Below are 21,196 nucleotides of genomic sequence, written 5' to 3'. Positions count from 1 at the left end.
TACATATTTCCGTCCTGGCTTTACTAACCTTAAGCCCTTTAGCGCTGTAGTATTTCAGAACTATTTTATTTTTATATTCGTCATATATTTCCTTTTTTTAAAATGTATAAATGAGATTTGTTTTAATAAACTGGCTTGGAAACATAAAGTATTTATTATCAGTAAGATCTAAAACTACAAAAAGAAACCAAACGTAAATTAGAATTCTAATTACTAAGTTTATTATAATATTTATTTTGTATTAATTTGTTAACTTTTAAGACTACAGATCTGCGGTGCATATTTTATTCCGCATTTCCGTATTTCGTTGGTTATGATTCCAAGAAGTTTATCTAAAAATCTTAATTAAATAGTAAGTTTGAAATACTTAACCCTTGCTATTGTTTTAATGGTGGATGCAAAAGATGCGTAAGACCATAATAGTACTGATTAAGGTTGCAATCCCCAACAATATGCTAACTACAAGCCAACTAAACTAAAACATCTTAGATGTTAAAGTACGTTCTTCAAATTTTCAAAAGGGTCTTTTGACATCCTAGATATATAAGACAACTACATTTTTCGTTACATTATAATTATGGTTATTAGCACTAGGTACATGGGTTGGTTTTCTAATAGTTTAGAATACAGAAGGTTTACATATGTGTGTAAAAGAATCTTTACACACAGAAGAACTAAGCCTAAAGAGTAATATTTTTTATACTAATTGAAATAAAAGTTTTTAAGTATAAACTAATTGTTAATGTGACGACGCATAAACAGAGTTACATAAGAATATGTTGCCTTCAGGATCTAAAAAATATTTAAGAGTTACTGTAAATAACTGTACACAATAGTTCAAAAATCTTACAGAAATAAATGACTCCAAGGACATAACTGCAAAGGGGCCAATAAAAAACTTAAGTGGCTTCTGCGTCCTTAGTATGAATATTTGTATCATGAATTTTACAGCTTTTGGTTGCTCGTACCAATTACTTTTCCAAATTGCATCCCCCAAACCTATACTCTATAAAAGAAAATGAAAGCTCTTAAAAGTTAACTACTATACTAAATATGATATACTTACTAGTATAATTAATTCATTTGCATAGTAATAATACAAAACTAATCTGATAATCATACCAATAAAGCACACTGCCACAAAAATAAACATTTTCAACGTAAGATCATTCTTAAAACAAGTAAATTAGGATTTGCTAAAATACAATTTGTCTATAACTTACAACTTGAGTGAAAATTGAAGCGATCTGGAGTGAACTTTGTAAGAAATCAAATACCATTAACATGCTCATTGCATCGTTAAAGTAGTCTATATATCTGAAATAAAAAGTGTTTAATTATTATAAAATTCCATTAGCTTACTAAAATATTTTTATACAATTAAACATACTTAATAATCTCCTGATGTTCCTTGATGAACCAAATAAAAGTTACCGATGCCGCATTGTCATCTTGTAGCTGGTGTTTTATTTTATTTTTCTGTTTATATAAATCAAAGTTACTTAGCTGATGATGCAACATTTTAAGCTGTCCCGATGGATATGAAATTAAGTTAAACATAAAAATATCTGTGTATGCTACAAATGATCCACCAACCAAACAGAAAAACATTTGCCATAAATAGGCTCTCTAAAAGAAATCAACATTAATAATAGAGTTAAAATATTGTAAAATAAATAAATGTACATAGTTTTATGCTTTAAATAAGTTAAACCATTGCCACTTTAGTCCAAAGAGTATTAGTTTAACTATACTAAAAAATAGTGACATTCACCTTCGGCGGTCACTGGCATCTGGCTTAAAAGAAGAAATATTTAGCAGAACAATGAATATCCTCTTAAAATAGAAACAGGCAAATTAATATTGAGAATTATAAGGATGTCGGTAATTCCCTGACCTGATTTATTTGATATGATTCTTTAATTGAAAAGAGTTATTGAATATATGAAAAGCTCTAGACAGTAAGCTATTGCGAAAAAGACAAATTTAACTTATTCAATTTTATAAAAGCTAGCAATAATGAAAAAATATTTAATCTCAAATTAAACCCCAAATTTAAATTCATGGTTAACGAAGTGCGTTCATAAAACATAATTAACGAAATACATAGTAGAAACTTAAACAGTATTTTGGTGAAGTCACAAAAAAAACACACACTTTATACTAAAGGTTTCAGTTCCACTAAATTTTTTTAAAAAGTTACTTGAAATATTTTAACACGGAATTTATTATTTTAAAGTTTTGTGGAAAGAAGTCATAAATTATATCTTAAAAATCAGTGTTTGTAAAATAATAGCTAATATTGTAAGATCCTGGAGTATAGAGAGAGTATGGAGTACCGATATAAATATTATGGCAAGCGCAAAACTTTAGAGGCTGAGTACATTCAATCACTAGAACACTAAAAAAAATTATCGTAATAAGAAAAGTTTAATTATTCTTAGAAAGGGTAAACAATTGACGAAATGTATTAAATAGAACAGGATGCCTCACTCAACCGAGAAAAAAGGAATATAGAATGCACACTTTATACTGCAATACAACAATATATAAGTTATATTAATATAACTATATTACAATAACTTTATAATAAAAAAAATAAATAAAGCAATATTAGATAATAACCTTGCAGGACAATTAAGCTATCTATAAAAATAATAGCATCTACAATGATGATACATGAAATTTCATGAAAAAAAAAATGATACTCTAGATCATATTAAGATTTAAAAATTACTATAAAATGGTCGAAATGCAATTAAAATTAGCTACAAATTAGCAAACTAGAAATATTAATATTTTATTTCGTATACTTACTGCATAGTAAGTTTGTGTATCAAAAGGCATCCAGATTGACAAAGGTAATGTTTTTAATAATACAGTGTCATTTCCCACTTTCTGTATGTAAGAACCTCTTAAAATTGGACGTATTGCGTACAATACACTAATGGCTAATAAAATTGCCATATAAAGTAAAGTTTTATTTCTTGTATCTGTAGCGCAATCTAGGTAAATTTTAATAAGCTAAAATATTTAAAGATTTAAAACATAAAAAAAAGATATTGGCTAATTAAACAGTAAAATTCTTAAAATCTACATAAGTACCTTTTGATCCTTAGATTTCATAACTTTTTCCTCACTATTTATAATATGTCTTAAAATATGTTTAAAGCCTGGACTAAATTTCATAATTAATTGTCTTATAACGGTTATAGTTTCGATTAGGGTAACAGTTAAATTATGAGACAACTCTTCCATCCTAACATTTCCTCGTTGAAAAATAAAGAAAAGCTCAATATATGCTGTTCCAATGAGAAAGAGCGTATATGAAAATATTAGTTTCGAATAAGCAGCGTAAGTTTTTTGCAGCAATGGGTTTTTGACAAACATAAACTCCCATGGAAATAAACCCAGGAAGGATGAAAATATCATTGATATTTTTATGTGTTCCGATTTAGGATAAATCTAAAATAAACATTAGGTAAGAAACAATAATATCTTCATTATCAAATAAAATCCACTTACAGTGATTGCCATTTTTAACTAAATTCTCGTTATATTGGTCTTACCATTTATATATATATACGGAAATTCGAAAAAATATTCTGCAAAATTAATTTAGTTATTAAGAATCATATAGTTTACAAAAGAAAATAAGGAATGCAGTGAAGTAACTTACATTCGCTTAATGATATCGAGACCTTCAATATTTTTATTTCGTTTAACCAAGACTTTTCAATTCTCTTCTAAATTTTAATGTTTGCACGTAATTGGCAGTTCTCCAATCCAAGGGCTATTATTATCGGTGAACATTTCGCAAGATCCATAATTTTTAAATATGTAACAAATAATAATTCTTTGCATACCCCAACTAAATAATGAGCAGTGTGGCTACCTTAGTATTACAAATTATTAACGTGCTCGTATCTCTCTTGCCAAAAGTTAACTTAAATTATTAAAACTAGTTGGAAATACAATTTTATACTATACATGTACATAATCCAAATGAAAAGAAAATATTTTAACAAAAAGTAATATTTTCCCTATCATCCTAAATATGAATAGCTACATTAAAGGTATTTAGATTATTTATTCATATAATTCCTATTATCTAGCTATCACACCCACTCATTTTATATATCTTTACAAAGGGGAAGCGAAGTAATATGTACAAATATGTCGCAAATGAAATGATTTAAGCTTTTTATCCAAGACATTGAAAATTTTGTGAAATAGATTTTCGATAATAACAAACAAATGATGTATATTCGAATCCAAGCTGATGATGCTGGCATTGTATCGAAACGGTGAAAGACACTGGAATGGTTGCAAATAATATTTTTGGGGTTGAAGAAAACGTTTCAGGAGAGCTATTAAGAAAACTGATAAACAACTGAGAAAACGCTCATTCGAAGAGATACAGGAGGATGACAATTGTAAGAAACTTGGCTTAGCCTCATTCCCTCCACCATCAAATAAGAAAGTCACTAAGCGACTTAAGATCCCTACAGAAATACGTTTAAAGAGCTATAGTCATAAATAGGCAGGATTTACTTAAATGTCCTCGTAAGTCAAAAAATAGACTTTTTGAGAGGAAATTAAATAGCGCGCTGGATTTTTTCATGGTAAAGTCAAGTCAATTTACTACACTTTCTGATGTATCCAGAAGAATAACGGGACGGAATCTAAGCACAAAACGAAAATATGAGTATGTAGGACTGACAAAATCGTAAGTCAGAGGACAAGTTATAAATACTATCACACTTTCCGAATATGGAATCCTACTAGGCCTTGGAGAAGATGGGGAGTGCGAAGATGCTTAATCCAGGTAAGGCAAAACATCTGCTATATGAGAACCGAAGGATTTCAAATTACTACGGTAAAAATATAAAAAAGTAAATAAATGGGAGTAAATTGTAGTGAGTAAGTTAGTATAGTTGAGTAATATGTAGTTACCGCGGTCCAGTAAGCATATTTTTTATGAATTAAGTGTTTCTCCATTTAACTCCATTTAATTGAATAAGGTTAAGGAAACAACTAGGCAAGTCAAACCTACAACAAAGTTATCTACTACAGGAGTGTTTTGTACAAAAAAAACGACACAGTGGCATGAATTTAAATTATTTTGAAATGTTAATAGTTTTATTATTTTTTTAGTTACTATGATACTACTTTTTTATTTACTTTAATAGTTATTTTAGGTACTATAAGAAGAAAGCACTGTTTATCCAAAAATACTACAAATAATATATTTACTCATAAACTATAAGAGATAAAATAGGAACTAAAGACAAGAGAGATTCCCAGAAGATCATTTTCTTTAAAGATCGCGCCTCACTTTCGTTTTCAAATAAAATAAGTCATACCAAAGTAAAAGTGCTGGAGGGAACCTAGAAAGCAGAAAATTATATGTATGATATTATATATGACACACATGGGCTGTTTAAAAAATACACCGACAAACTTCAATAATGATTTACTAATTAATAAACAAAGTAATGATTAAACTGGGGCATGACGGGTCCATCAGAAGACATTCAGTTAACGATCAAAATAATACTACCAAAAACATTTTTTTTTACTCTAGAGCCTAAACGGCTCATTTGTGGACATATGTTTACTGAACAAAAATATTTGTTTTTATGTCTCTTATCAGCCTTTGAAGTTTGTCGGTATATTTTTGGGAGACCCTGTATATAGTGTAATAAGTGAATTACAATAATGCCGGGTGTCCAGGAATTCTACCAACAAACTTTACAGATCGACTCCCTAACGAAAAATAAGAAAAAAATATTACATGAATATATGTTCCAAATGTCTTATCTACAGAAAATTAAATTAAAATTTAAAAATTAAAAAAAAAAGTTTTTTTGTTTAAATAACTGTACTACCAATGTAATATTTTTTTTTAATTTGCAGGTGTATTTTATGTCACGAGGCATCTTTTGACGTATATGAAAAAACATAGTTTTTACCAGTAGCCAGTGGGGTTTATCGTAAATATAAAAAAAATTAGCACGCCAATGCATTTTTCGAAAATATATTTTAATTTTGAAATCCTTGTTAAGTTTTGAGCAATTTTTTTTATTTGAGGACTTACTAAAATATTACCAATTATTTCTACTTAAATATTAATTTTAAATCTATGTTGATGGGCTTCTTTAATAATGTGAGGGTTTTCTTCAATATTAATTTAAAAAAAATGGGCGTTATAAATACTAAAAATTCCATTCTTATGGAATTTTTAATAATTAAAAAATTTATCAAGTAATTTACTCCTTGAGTCATCACTAAACAAAGCTTAGAAAAAAACTAATGATCGTCGTTTTTTTTTATTTTGCAGGCTAGTGGAAAAATTCTAAACGAGGGAGAAAAATCTGGTTCCAAAAACGTCTAACTTTAAAAAAAAGAAATGTTTAAAGGTTTTTAAAAAAACATAATATATGTTTCTATAAAATATTCTACTAATTTCAGGTTTTCTTTCTCGCTAAAATAATTTTCTCATCTTTAACGTTAATAATGGGATATCTTCCTGTGTATTCTTTGGAATGACCGATCCTGTCTCGTTCGCTGATGAAGTGCAGTAAACGTGCGTTGAGCCAATCTAGTATTACACTGCAACACGCCATAATCTAAATCCACAGCAGCGTCTTCTTCGTTATTAAAATCAACCATTATTAACGTTAAATTTTAAGACGGAAATATTTATAGTTCAGTTTCTATAAGAACTACATCAAACTTGTGTTTGTTTCTATAATTTTATTTTTAGCCTTCTATCAAAATTTAAACAAACTTCAAATAATAGTAAATCACGTTGCTGTGTGCTTATTTTTTTAAATGAGTATTCTCAAAAAAGATTTTTATTTATTCATGCAAAAACAGTTCATCAAATAAAAAAAAAACTCAAGAATATAAATTTGCTTAAAACTAAACAAGGAATAAAAAAATAAATTTTAGTTAAAAAAAATGCAGTTGCAAGTATTGGTATACAGCCGTTATGCCACTGGTAAGAATTAATTTCTTTCTTATACGTCAAAAATGTATGCATTGCTCTGTTGCATAAAACACATGCAATGCAAAATTTAAAAAAAAAAATTAAATTGGTAGTAAACCAATTTAAAAAAAAATGTAACTACCAGGATATATTGGATGACCCAAAAGGATTGTTCCTCGACCATATCTCGGGAACCGTTCGTCGTATGACTCTGGAAAAAGTTATGGTAAATCGGTTATGAAGAATCGCTAGAAAATATATCCAAGTTCTAAACCTGACCACGAGAGGGCGTAACTGCGATCTAAAATTTTATTTTAAAATTTTTATTTTAAAATTTTATATTTAAAAAATTGCATTTTCTTTAAATTTCGCATAACTAAGATAACTAAAATTTTTTTTTACACATTTTTAAAGAGAATCAGTTTACCTAGTATTTTAGGTAAACTGATTAAAGAAAAAAATCGTAAGAAAAAAATCAGTTATTTCAACCATAAAAATGATTTTGGGGGTTTGTTTTTTTAATAACCTGCTTTGTGTAACCATAAGGAATAAGTCTTTCTGATCCTTCTGGAGCTTTGGTGACTTGCTTTTCGTTCTCCGTGGACTAGATAACTATACTTTCTCCCCAATTTGCTTATTTAATTCGGAGGATGTATTAATTTCTATCGGTCGATTATATTATATTTAATAAAAATTTATTAAATAAAGTTTTTTAAAAAATATTTATTTTTTTCTTTTTTAAAATTAATTTTTTCAATCCAACAGATTGGATAGAGAATACTGGCATTTAAATTTATATTGTAATTCTATTAAAAGACCATATGTGTCCGTGTTACGGCGCCTATCCCTAATTAGGTTTTTTGCGATTATAGAAAATAGATTATATTGCAAAAATTAGCATGTTGTCCACAATCCGCATCATCCCAAAGTTCATGGGAAAATGTTCCAAATAATTTGTGACTCGAAATTTAAGAATATAAACTGTTTATTTGTTTAGTATCTATGATTTATTCATTACACATATTATATTTAGTAAGAAACGTATGTTATTGCCTGTACTAAATTATTTAAAAAAATGGCCGGACTATGAACAATAAATCAATATTAAAAATCCCTAAAAATAAAATATTTTTAGTGGGGTAACTATTAGTTAAGTAACTGCGGTTAAAAAAAACATAATATTCATATTATTCAATTTTAATATTTAAGCCAATACTTAAAAAATCTTACCTCCTCCTCTACTTACGTCATCTTCAAAAAAGAACAATAAAGTAACTAAGGCTATATAGTTTATAGATTTATTTACTAAAATAGGGACCAAAAGAAGTAAAGTAAAAAAATAATGAATTATTCTGCCAGTATTTTTATTTTATTTAAATTATCTGTAAAAATTTCTCGTGTTGACCTAATACTAATAAAATGACAATACAAAATAGTATTTTTATACCAAGGGCTTTAATAATTTTCTAAAGATTCTTTTGAAAAGATTTTCAAGTCTTTTGTTAAGCCATTCAAAGTTCTGATTTTAAAGAACGCTTGGGCACACAAACTTCGTACGTCAATAGACTAGATAATTTGCTGTGACTAGAAGCTTACTTTTAGCTCTTAAATTATATTTAATTGGGGCATGGTCAATATAGTCTAATCATGCATTAAAATAAATATTATACTTGAGCATTTGAATCAACTCGTTGCATCAGAAACACCTGCTTAATGATTGATTATGTTATATAATATAGGTATGAATTTAAAGTATATTTACGAAGAGAAGATAAATTATAATAAGGTCATGCCTTGCGTTGGTTTGAATCAGATGGACCGATACCATACGATAGGTATGTATATTTCATAATTTGCGTACTGACAAATCGACATTTGTGACAATTTAGGAGAAAAAAATATCTTTTTCAAAAAAGAAATAGAAATAATCTAGCTAGAAATTATCTGGCCTAAAATTACTTTTCTTGTCGACAGCTATATAAAATATAAGCAAAGATTTAAACTTGTTTTTTTTTAATTGGTTAATTTGTTGTACAGAATCTTGCTAGATATGAAAAATAACGAATAAAACTTACGTTGAAAGGGTACCGTCTGATTTGTGTGAATACCTACGTTGTACCTTAATTTCAATTGGGTATTTCTGCTTTAAGGCTAGTAATGTAGTATGTTTAGCTTATAGCTTATTTCTTAATAATATAAGCCTCAAAATGCCTTCTATGTAACTGTCTATTTAGTAAGAAATTAATTAAATTCTATAATAATTATAATATTTAATTCTATAAGGACTAAAACGCCTGAATATCGAAAAAATCATTTCTTCCTTACTAACATATTTGTTACCGTTATACTAAAAATATCACGCGCTACCTATAACTTGTTGTTTTACAAAGCTACCAACTAAACCCTTTTTGCAGATCTATGTGAGTTTAGATGATTTGATAATTTGCTTGGAGGTTTTCTATATAAAACAGATTAAGTTCTAAGGAGGTCAAAGTTTAAAAAAGCTAAACTATAATGTTCAGTTTTAATTACAACACATATTAAATCCACTTTCTTTCTATAATATGAGTTATATAACGAACCACTCTGTTGAACTATAGAAGCCATTAACTGCTGACCCTGAAGTTATTTAAACCATTAGCACATAATTTTGTAATTTATAATTTTTAATTGCAATATTTTTAAATAACTTTTTGGGAGTTTGGGAAATTAAATGGCGCAGTCGAAAGGATAGTCCGTAGTTTCATCGGTTATCAATGCAATTAAGTATTGAATATTGACAAACGTTCGTTTTAACGTTAAATCAGACTATACAACTTGGTAAAAATTCGGTGGAGGTGTTTGCAACGAGTTATCGAAAATCCCTGACTAAAAAGACAACTATTAGATATTTACTGGTGATTAAATACCAAAGGTCTAATCACGCAAGCAGACAGAAATTTGCACTATGCGTAGCACTATTGTCAAAGGTAGATGACTTAAGTGTTATGTTGAATCATGTTAAAATCACTTCAGTTTACTTGCTATCAGATAATCATTTAAATTTTTTACTTAGATTTTAGATTCTGGTTTAAATGTCGGCATCATAATATTGTATTCCAACTAAAAAAATTTTTCTGATCAAAGAAATTAGGCTTGCGTCAATTGTGAACTTGTGATGCTTAGGCAAAATTCAAATAAAAATTCTTACCAGTATTAGGTTAAGGCTTAAATAACTGCATCCTTTCAATTTATTTTGTTCATATATTGACACACATGAAGAGATGAAAAATTTGAAAAGTACCATATTCTTAAAATTAAAGCTCTTAAAATGTTTGTATTTAATCTTAAATGTCCTCTAGGAATAAATATTTGGTGTTTGCGTCGCAGAACTTTAACCGAAGCTTCTCGATTTATATATCGAAAAAATAACTGTTACTTTGAAAATAATAATAAAATAACCTTAGTAAAATGAAAGTTTTAATAAATCTGTGCAATAATCTAACTATGTCTAACCTCATTTAAATAATCATAATTATTTCAACTTAATTACAAATTATCATCTAGTTATAAGGCGAAAAGTTTATCCACCTTAATCAGTTCTTATTTTAATGCCCCAAAACTTATCCATCAAACTTCATTTGCTTGCACCTTTTTGGTAGATGAAATAATGATCTAAAACGAGATGTTTTTACGCCAAACCAAATGAGAGTTCTGCCTCGTCGGATACCTAATAACTTCCAGACAATTTTCCGAAAAATCTAAACAAAATCAATACATGCAAACTTATAACCAAAATTAATTAAAACAAAATTTTCAAAGTAGATATTACAATATTAATTTGGGCTTTCATGCCTTCATAATTTCATATCCGAAGAATTATATAATATTGTATGCTAATGACCCAATAAAATTTGATGATCATGCACATCAAAATAATTCTGAATATTAATACAATTTATATGAGCCAGACGATTAAAAACGAGAACCTAAACCTTCAGAAAATTTTACAAAACAGCCTTCAAAAGGAGGCAATCCTTGTAGGTTCTGTAATAGTTTTGAATATAATTACTGCCAGTAAAATACCTTACATTATATTTCTAGAATATAATTTAAAATTATTCTAATTGATAGGTTTTGTTAACTAATTTTTTTAACTCAACTTGAGAAGTAGATTTGACGGAAAAGAATATAAGACCCCTTTATTGTGTATCGTAAAATAAATGTCAGCTCTTAAATTTAAAACTTCAATACTAACATCCAGACTTCTTAGCTTAACTAAATTATTACACTTTTTTGTCTCTTGGGGGTAGATCTTAAAATTCTAAAAAGAAATTTATTTGGTACTTATGTACTCCTTACGCTAAAGTAAAATTACTTTTTTCAAACACAAATCGAAACCTAAATCAAATAAGTGTAGAAATCCGATAAATAAGTTATAAAAGTATAAACTTTAATGAACAATGGTGAGATAATTATTTCATACTAAAAAATTGAAATATTGCAAAATTGTCAGAAGTCTATGTATTGAAAAAAATTGCATCAAGAGGTTAAAGAATTAGAACCTAGAAGTGTAAATTGTGGTTTAAAAATTATCCAAATAGTACTCTTATATTTTTTACGATAAAAATACACCTCTTGTGTTTACAACTCAGGTAAAACTTGAAATTAAAACCACAGATGAGAAACCTATTTATTCGAAAAGATACCATTCATTTATAAGCAAGACGCTGAGATTTAAATATAAAATATATGAGACCAGACTATTATAAGACCAAGTTTACAGACATGATCATCACCAATTAGCAAAAAAAAATTGGGATGTGTAATAGACTTCGAAGAACTTAATTAAGTTATTAACATTCATTATCCTTTACGCAATATAAGAGATCTTCTCGATAAGTTAAGTGAATGTCAATAATTTTCAAACCTCGATTTAGCGAGTAGTGGTTTGCACCAAATATCATTAAATGAAAAAGACATTCACAAAATTGCTTTTAGTTATGAAATGCTTCTTTTATAAAGCTAGAGTATTTGAGATGAACTGTATTTTCATAAAATGTTGTAGCTGATAAATACTAATTGTGGATAAATACTATGAAGAAAATACAAGATTTAGAAAAGCAGGCATAATGATTCCCTTTAGTCACAAGTATTGGTCCGCAAGGACCAGTTGGAAATTTCTGTCAAAAAAATACAAAAAAAAAAATGATACGTCACAAGTATCTGGGTGCACTTTCAACCCGCTGTATTAGGTATCTAGTCGTGTCACTCTAAAGTTCAATTTTTATCCTCGGCATAAGTTCCGCATGACCCTACGCCAAAATGTTTATTTTATAGGCTATGGAAAACATAGCGTTAACGAATAAGGAGTGAAAGCGAAGATAGTTTTATTGTACAAATTGTATTCAAGAATAATTCAGTATTAATAATTTTTAGATATCATGCTTTAGAGAACCATGATGTACTCGTATATATAATGTGCTTCGCTCTCAAATTATTCCTAAATTTCGTATTACTTAAATCTCTCAATTGTACAGGGTGGCCAAATAAGAATGCGAGGTACTGTATCTGGGAAACTATTCATCGTAGAAGCTTGGGATAAAAAAATTTATGACTAAAATGGCCAAGAGAATGACCTGGAAAATATTTAGAAGTTTCTAAAATGGCCGCTAGGGAGCGCAAGTGCAATCTTGAATCTAGAAAACTGATGTTTCTGTAAATTTTGCTGAATTAACCGAACAAAAAAATAGCTGATTATTAAAGTAGGGACTAATCCGAACCTTTTTTATTTGAATAGTTTTGCTGTATCTTGAACAATAAAGTGGTGGGGGGTGTTCAAAAGTTGGCTTAAAACACACCCTGTATACTAAAAACGCCTTAGCCGATTTTATCAAACTTGGGCTAGTTGAAAAGAGCTATTATTAAGCTACGAATATTATTATACTTCATGTTTTTTTAGTTTTACATCTCGCCGTTAGAGGGCTTTTTTCGGCTTTCTTACACAAATGACTAATTTTTTCAAAAAACTGAAATGCAATGGTACAAATTTTTTTATACAAAAAAATAGCTTAATAACGTCTAAATATGCTTGCGAAAACCGCATCTTAATATCTTCATCCTAACCTAAAATTTATGCCAAAGAAAATTTTATATGGATATCCCTTAATATTTATAAAAACTACAAAATAATTTATTTCGAATTTCTTTTATAATGTAAGTTGTGGCCCTATAAAGGACCGATTTTAAAAAGAAAGGGTTTTAATGCCCCCGTAAATGATCGAAATGCTGACCATCACGCTTTATGTACTGCTGAAGCTTCTCATGGGTAGATAGAACTGCAGCTTCAATTTCGGCTCTCGGTATGGTATGTATTGCATTACGAATGCGGTTTTTCATATCTTCTCTAGTCGTCAGCTGAGTCTGAAATACAATGTCCTTTAACCGCCCCCATAAATAGAAATCAAGACAGGTTAAGTCTGGGGATCGCGGAGGCCATGGAAATAGGCTTCCTCTTCCAATCCACCGCTGTTGAAAAATGTTATTAATATGCTCTCGCACATTCCTAGCAAAATGTGCTGGACAACCATCCAACTGCAAAAACAAATTTTGCCGGACTTCAAGTGGCACATCTTCCAGCAACAACGGTAATTGATTTACCAAAAAGTATACCACACCACACATTTAAACTCCAGCGCCCTTGATGCTGAACTTCACGCAACCAATGCGGATTTTCTGCAGACCAATAATGCATGTTATTCCGGTTGACTCTACCGTCACTATTAAATGTGGCTTCATCGGTCCAAAGAATTTTAAATAAAAAATCTCTGTCCTCGCGTATCATGCCTAATATCCAATGGCAATAGTCCAACCTACGGTCAAAGTCTGCTTCTTCCAATGCCGGATGTAAATTAACATGATATGGGTGCATTCTATAAATATATTAAAAAAAAAGCTGAACTTAAATAAATCCATATATGGCGATGGCTATTAGAATTTACCTATTGTCCTTCAAAATATTTTGAATCGTTGTTCTTGATATGCCTAATTCAAGGGATAAATGCTCTTGTGCTAACATGAGGATTTCCATCAATATATCCCAGTACGCTGTTAATATTGTCCACATTTCTTCTAATTCTTGGCCGTTGAAACCTGGCCGAAAACTACCATTGGCTCGTAAGTTCGCCACTAATCGGGGAAAAAATCTAACATCGCAAGAACTTCGATTTGGATATCGAGCAGCATAAACTCTTTTTGCTACTGCAGCATTTTGAAGACATTCAAAATAAACCGCAAGCATATTCAACAGCTTCATCGTTCGTAAAACGCATTTTGCAAAAACAAAAAATGCTCAAGTAACGTAAAACTTTTGACAACTAACTATTGACAATTTGAGGAATGTTTTTAATTTGAGTAGACATTTGTTTTGTTGCATTCCATGGCCTGCTTTCTAATAATTATTTTTTTCGTATTATATCCATAGTGAATATATAACATAAAATAGGTCTGATTTTTGATATAAGCATTATTAATACTTACCTTTTAGTAATATTAGGTAATATTTTCAAAAATGGTAAATTTTGTTTTCAAAAGTAGTGAATTTTAAAAAATTCCAAAATAATTAGTATAAAAAAATTAAAATTTAAGGGTATAAAATATTCTTTGGCCTATATTTTAGGTTAGGAACAAGATATCGAGTTGCGGTTTCCGCAAGATTATTTAGACATCATTTAGCTATTTTTCTATGAAAAAAAAATCACATCAACGCAATTAAGTTTTTTGAGAAAATTAGTCATTTGTGTCAGAAAGCCGAAAAAAGCCCTCTAGCGGCGAAATATAAAACTAAAAAAACAAGAAATATAATAATATTCGTAGCCTAATAATAGCTCTTTTCAACTAGCCTAAGTTTGATAAAATCGGCTAAGGCGTTTTTAGTATACAGGGTGTGTTTTAAGCCAACTTTTGAACACTCCCCACCACTTTATTTTTAGAGATACAGCAAAACTATTCATATAAAAAAGGTTCGGATTAGTCTCTACTTTAATAATCAGCTATTTTTTTGTTAGGTTAATTCAGCAAAATTTACAGAAACATCAGTTTTCTATATTCAAGATTGCAGTTGCGCTCCCTAGCGGCCATTTTAGAAACTTGAAAATATTCTCCAGGTCATTCTCTTGGTCATTTTAGTAATAAATTTTTTTATCGCAAGCTTCTACGATGAATAGTTTCCCAGATACAGTACCTCGCATTCTTATTTGGCCACCCTGTACAAAGCAATCAAGTATATACGTTCAAAGATAAACTCCAATATTTAAAAATAAGCGGTAAAATTCAATTATTTTCATTAAGATTTTCATATCCCACTTCTAAAAGGTGTAACAGATAAACATAAAATTATTATTAATCATATATTTATTTCCACCTTGTATATCAATGTTTTTATCGACAACCTATAGAACCACTTTATTAAATAAATGATACCGTCCCATGTAAATGTATTAGGATGCGCCAAATGCACTATGATAAAAATCAATGACCAAAAAATAAGAAATTTGCAAGAAAATAAAGAAAAAAAAATTCTCATTTTATTATTTTTTTCCTTATATGGGTTGCTCGGAAAATTTTAATGTGCACTATAAGTTAATAAATCCTATTAAAAAACCCAAAGGAAAAACCTTTATTGTTGGCCCAAAATCGAAAAGATACCCATGAAAAAGTTTTTTTATTTTTGTTAAATTATCTTTTTAGTAATAACTTCTTTTGGGTAAAAAATTATCTTGAAGATGACCTTATTGGAAAAAACCTATTGGAAAAAATAAATTTGGGTCAATCAATATCTTACTGCAACCCCAATTTGTGAATTTACGTTGTACAGAATGGTAACAAGATTTACTTATGTATTTACATTTACGATCAGTAAAGGAATCTAATAATAAAACCAAATACCCAATATTTCAGTATTTATATTTAGATTCAGTATGTTGAATACTGAATCAATAAAAACAAAGGAAACCAACGTGAGATCAACCGTTTAAGATAGAAAGAGAAAGTCTTATGCTAAAAATATTAGTTATTTGGAACCTCCTGAGTCATCTAGGGTAAATACACTGAACATTACCATAGATTCTATTCCTACTTCAGTACTAAATAGCGTTTTACCATAATATACAGAAATAGCTGTTTTTAAAGTGATTCTGGCATAAACAAGCAGCTTCGCACGTATGGTGGAAGTAGAATGAATTGTCGGATTATTGGCTTTATGTAGTAGTAGTACCGGAAGACTCCGCAAAGCAAATACTTGGAATTTACAATGGAGTGTTGTGAAGCCTTGATGGAAGAAGCAAATAACTTTTTGTACGGAGTATTCATTTTTCGATTAATCTTCTTTTCCATTACCTGGGAAACACAATTCTTCTAGTGTTCGATATTGTTCTCGGGAAAATGAGCACAGAAGTTGCTAATTACGTACTCAGTATCCTCAAAAATTCAATGTTTGGGCTGGTCCGTAAAACTATCATATTATAAAGCTATTTTTAATTGATAATACTTTATTCGCCTAAAAATATTATGAGCGGGCCAATAAATTTAGATGAGTTGCGAGAGGAAATTGTTGAATGTGAAAAAATAGCAAAAAACCCTATTTCTAAGCATTTTTTTGATTTTGGAACAAATCTCTAGCCTAAATAGAAAATATATGTTAAGTATGGTCGAATTGATCTTTATCTTGTCAAAGAATATTTACAACCTAGTAAAAAAGCTTGTATATGTAATAAATAAAACACACTGCTTTTTTGTATTTAGATTATAATTTAATTGTATCGAAAAAATGCAAGAGACAAAAATTTTATCTTAAAATTTGATTTTTTCATAGCTAACTTTAGATTTTTAAATTTCTCATAAGAAACATAAGATATGGACCACCAGTATGGTAAACTCCCCGAAATCCTCCTTTAAAATTAGATTTACACTATTTTTTGAACGGAAAATAAAAAAAAAGCACTTAAAAAACAGGAACATTTTTCAGAAGAATTAATGCATAATTGCAGTTACGGTTCTATATAATCACTTTTCTTAAAGCAATTTGCGCAGGCCGTAGCACTGAGAGGAGGCATTTTAGGATGCATATTTTTAGGAAAAAAAAAGTATTAATTCAACTCTAACAATACGCTCTTCAAATATTTGTACCATATATGTGGTAACACCCTGTATAGACCTTTATGGGACTCCATCTTTTCCCCTCATATTATGGCACCCCCTAAGGAACATTATGTTTACATGGAGTGGATCAGTTGTAGATAGGATAGCATATTTGCCTATGTCTTTTTACGTATTCAAGAAACAATAGGCCAATATGCTGGTTACCGTTTTTTTTTCGAATAGTGTTGTTGTTGACAATGTCTTAGCCCTGATGATGGCCTACGGCCGAAGGCGCTAGGCAGCAATTTTCAATTTAAGCGTCGAGAAAATCGTTAATAAACAAAAGGGAAGTAAACCCAATAAACTTATAAATTACAAAAAAACGAGGTAGGCTGTGACTGCTTTAATTTTTTGTCAAAACGGAAAAATGCAAAAAATGATAAATTTTAGATTTTTTGTGGCTAATTAGGTGGTTATGACTAACTAACTAACCGTTTTATGGCTAACTAGATTAATGTTCTAGATTTTTAAATTTAGTATTAGAAACATAATGATGAGGTCTCCTGAATCCCTCCCTAAAATTGGGATTGCACCATTTTCGGAAAAATGTCAAAAGGACCCAAAACAATGGGAAACCCACTTCAAATTTTCAAAACATTTGACGTATCATAAATTCTCTTCAAGCAATTTGCGAGGGCTGTAGGTCAGAGGGGGTGCATTTTAGCACACATGTTTATAGGGAAAATAATGTCGTACTTTAACTCCAACAATACGCTGTCAAAAAAAATTGCACCAAATTTTGTAACACCCTGTTTTGTATATATTAATTTTTTAGTAATGTTTATAAATTTATTATTTTATAAAAAATAAGTTTAGACCGACCGCGTAAAAAAATAATTATTGTTTAAATAAAAACAACTAAAGACTTGCTAATTTTCATATATCTTTATTCTCCTAAATTGACATATTAATTCTAATGAATTTAGGGTTTGAAAGATCTCAAGAATCAACCTAAGTAATCTTATACATTATTTTAACCTTAATTAGTTAATTTTAGAGGTAGGACAATACGATAAGAATAGTTAAGTTAATAATTTAACCTTAGTTTTAGAAAATGTTAGGAATTATTATAAAAATAATTGCCTTAATTAGCTTAAAATTTTAAGTTTAATCAAAAATAAGGTAGATATAATGATTTATAAAATGTTGCTTATTAATAAAGTAAAAAGTGGTTTAATTATTGGGATCAAAATGAATAGGAATAAATAGGATCAGTATTCAATTCAAGGAGAGGTAATTTACATGTATATTAAATAGAAAAAGATCTGATTGGTAAATAAAGTAACTAGAATAATTTTTAAAAAAATTAGCAAATAACTTATATAATTAAAGTACAATATAAATGTTATTGATCAATAGAATGCTACAATACGTAAAATTACAAAATATTGGAAAATAAAATTAATAATATTTGCTGATTGATTTTATGATCTGAAGGACATTATTTCTTTATTATTTATTTAAATCAATTAATTAATTTATATCTCAACTTACACAACTAATACGATGATTAGATCAGAACCAAACAAAAATTACAATAACAATAAATCAATTATTTAATCGATAAGTTATTACCGTACTCACTTAATACAACAGAATTTACATCAATGAAGAAATAATATTAATTTCTAAAAGAGAAAATTTATAAAAAGACGTACAAAATGAATATTCTGTTAGGGTCGTTTCACATGTATATGGTTTCATTTGGTTCGGTTGGGTTCGTTTTCGAATCGTTAAAAAAACGATTGAAATCTTTCATATATATACGGTTCTAAAAAGGTGAAAAACAATTGATCGCAATGTTCCTTCTTTATAGAAGATTTAACAAAACGAAGAAGGAATAAAAGAGTTTATTGGAAGCATCCTCTTATTACACGACGGCTGGAATTTGGAGTCTTTTACATAATTTTGCCTTAAAGTTAAGAAAGCACGAGGGAAAATTTATTAACTACTTTAGAATGTCGGTAAAATTATTTGATGCATTACATGTGAAGCTTCAAGACCAACTTCGAATCGAAATACGTTTATGAGCGAATGTATTCAACCGATTGAGATGTTGGCAATTACTTTGAGGTAAGATATTACAATAAAAAAAAATATTATAAAATAAAACGAAAAACGAGTTTTAATTAGATTTTAATAAAGAAACGATTTAAATAAATTGTTATAGTTGTTTTACTTGTGTACAATTCATTATGAACATAATTTGAACTCGCATTATCACAATAAACTGTAAATATAGTCCTCGCAATATTGAGCACCAGATACATGTAATTGATTGGGGAGAATGGGCTTGGAAAATTAAAAAAAATATATATATATTTTCCTAAAAATAAATACAACATAAGTTTATAAGAACAATGACGTTTATTTCAAGTTGTTAGGGTCAGTATTTGCACAGTTATAAGGCTGCTAGTCTGGGGTTTTTTATACCTCCCTAGATTCCGTCCCAATTACGCGCTACGTCATAGACGCCGACGCGACGGTGTATTATAGAGCGCTCGCTAGCCAGCCAGCCACAGCCTAGTGCCTAGGCGTTATTTTGACAGGGTGGTTTTGTTTGTTGACATTTTGACTTTTAACTTTTATTATTGACGTATTTTGCTTGTTGACTAACTACAATGGAGCAGGGATTTGTTCGTGGTCAGTCAGACAACTTACCCATTATATAAACGTTAATATTTTAAAACGATAAATTCTATTCAAAAATAATTCAAAATAAACTTTTAGTTTGACACCCTGTTTTTTAAAAACTAAGCATTTTTCTTAGAGAAGGAAAATGAGTGGACCTGTAATCACGCACCTGAAACGAGCTGTTTGCCACCAAATCTGCAAAAAATGTCATCTGGCAATTCTTTTTCCTACGAAATTTGAATCAAAACACTAAACATCCCACTTTGATGTAATATCCAAAAAGTATAGATTTAACCAAAAATTTTACTTAAAAAAACCCAAGAATCTCCTAAAATACACTCAAAAACAAGTAAGCGTGTCACCATAATGCTAGAAAAATTCGGCTCACTTCGTTAACATTGTAAATATAGGCTAATACCGGTCCAACTATTTTTCTTGTCTAAGGCGTTTTTCGACATAGAACATATGTACATATGAACTTATTAAAATACAATACAATATTTATAGCAGGTATGTGGAGCAGACATTTTGAAAAACACAAACAACAGCAAAAACATGCATAATAATATTAACAAAGCAGCGTCCGCGGTCGGCATGCTAGCGTAGGTCGTCGCGTCCACTTGGGCGCCTGTGACGTATCATCCCGGCCGCGCTGGCACAAGGAAAAAATTAAACATGGCCTATTTATTCGAACTTTGAAAATTAATTGTGAAGTAACTATAAATGCTAGAGAACTGAAATAAATTCCTAAATTTAATTTGGAGCCTGCTCTTTTTTACTACAAAATAATCGAATTGTCGTTTCCAAGCTCATTGGTGGAGAATACATGGAGACGACAACGGTGAAATGGTGAGGCAGATGTAGAAGGAAGAAAATGCTTCCGTTGCCTAATTTTGTTTATGGTTTTTAGCACCTCAAGTGTCCATTTCATCACAAACACTTAAAGATGGGAGTAATCCTTTTAAAATGAAATATGACGGTTTGTTTGTTCTTTTAGGGTTGCAAGCATTTCAAGTTCGAAAGAATCCATTTTGCGCTTTTTTGCTATAGGTTTTTTAAAAGATGACTAAGGTTTTTCAGCTACTGGACCTGTTGGATTATCACTTGGTACGCTTGGAATTCATTGTAGGTCATTTTCATCACTAGCATTCAAATCATCCACATCTTTAAAAGGATCAATCACATTTTACGAAAGAGTGTCCTCAGTTTCTCTTTCTTCAATTATTTTGGATAAGAACTGCAACTTAGATGCGTAGATGTAGGATTTTGATTTTGACACCCCTGCTTCTGATTTTGCAATTGATTTTCGGTACGAGTCTCTTACTTGCGTCCACTTTTTTAGAACGTGCTTACCTGAAAAATATAAACAAATTATTAAAACAAGAATGATTA

General features: G+C 29.4%; 1 protein-coding gene and 1 long non-coding RNA gene across 2 annotated transcripts in view; both read right to left on the bottom strand.

Moving 5' to 3' along the window:
- Positions 1-42: 42 nt before the first annotated feature.
- Positions 43-3,769, bottom strand: LOC126742848 (odorant receptor 49b-like). Its single transcript, XM_050449655.1, has 8 exons — positions 3,526-3,769; positions 3,106-3,465; positions 2,818-3,024; positions 1,391-1,629; positions 1,224-1,317; positions 1,067-1,171; positions 851-1,006; positions 43-792 (listed from the first exon to the last, which is right to left on the bottom strand). The coding sequence occupies exons 1-8, from the start codon at positions 3,535-3,537 to the stop codon at positions 733-735; spliced, it is 1,233 nt and encodes a 410-aa protein (XP_050305612.1). The 5' UTR covers positions 3,538-3,769; the 3' UTR covers positions 43-732.
- Positions 3,770-18,609: 14,840 nt separating this feature from the next.
- Positions 18,610-21,196, bottom strand: part of LOC126742627 (uncharacterized) — a 48,980-nt gene continuing 46,393 nt past the window's right edge. Inside the window, exon 4 of the long non-coding RNA XR_007662619.1 lies at positions 18,610-21,157. This is a non-coding gene — a long non-coding RNA (uncharacterized LOC126742627). The remainder of the gene's footprint in view (positions 21,158-21,196) is intronic.

The sequence above is a fragment of the Anthonomus grandis genome, chromosome 12 (genome assembly GCF_022605725.1).
Source record: "Anthonomus grandis grandis chromosome 12, icAntGran1.3, whole genome shotgun sequence".
Classification (NCBI taxonomy): Eukaryota; Metazoa; Arthropoda; class Insecta; order Coleoptera; family Curculionidae; genus Anthonomus; species Anthonomus grandis.
Note: the sequence above shows the minus strand (reverse complement) of the source record. Positions and strands in the feature narration are given on the sequence as shown.

Excerpts from the sequence above, each read along its gene's own strand:
- LOC126742848 (XM_050449655.1), bottom strand. Across the intron at positions 3,025-3,105 it reads TGAAATCTAAGGATCAAAAG|CTTATTAAAATTTACCTAGA; the intron begins GTACTTATGTAG and ends TAAATATTTTAG. Across the intron at positions 1,318-1,390 it reads GAACATCAGGAGATTATTAA|ATATATAGACTACTTTAACG; the intron begins GTATGTTTAATT and ends TTTTTATTTCAG.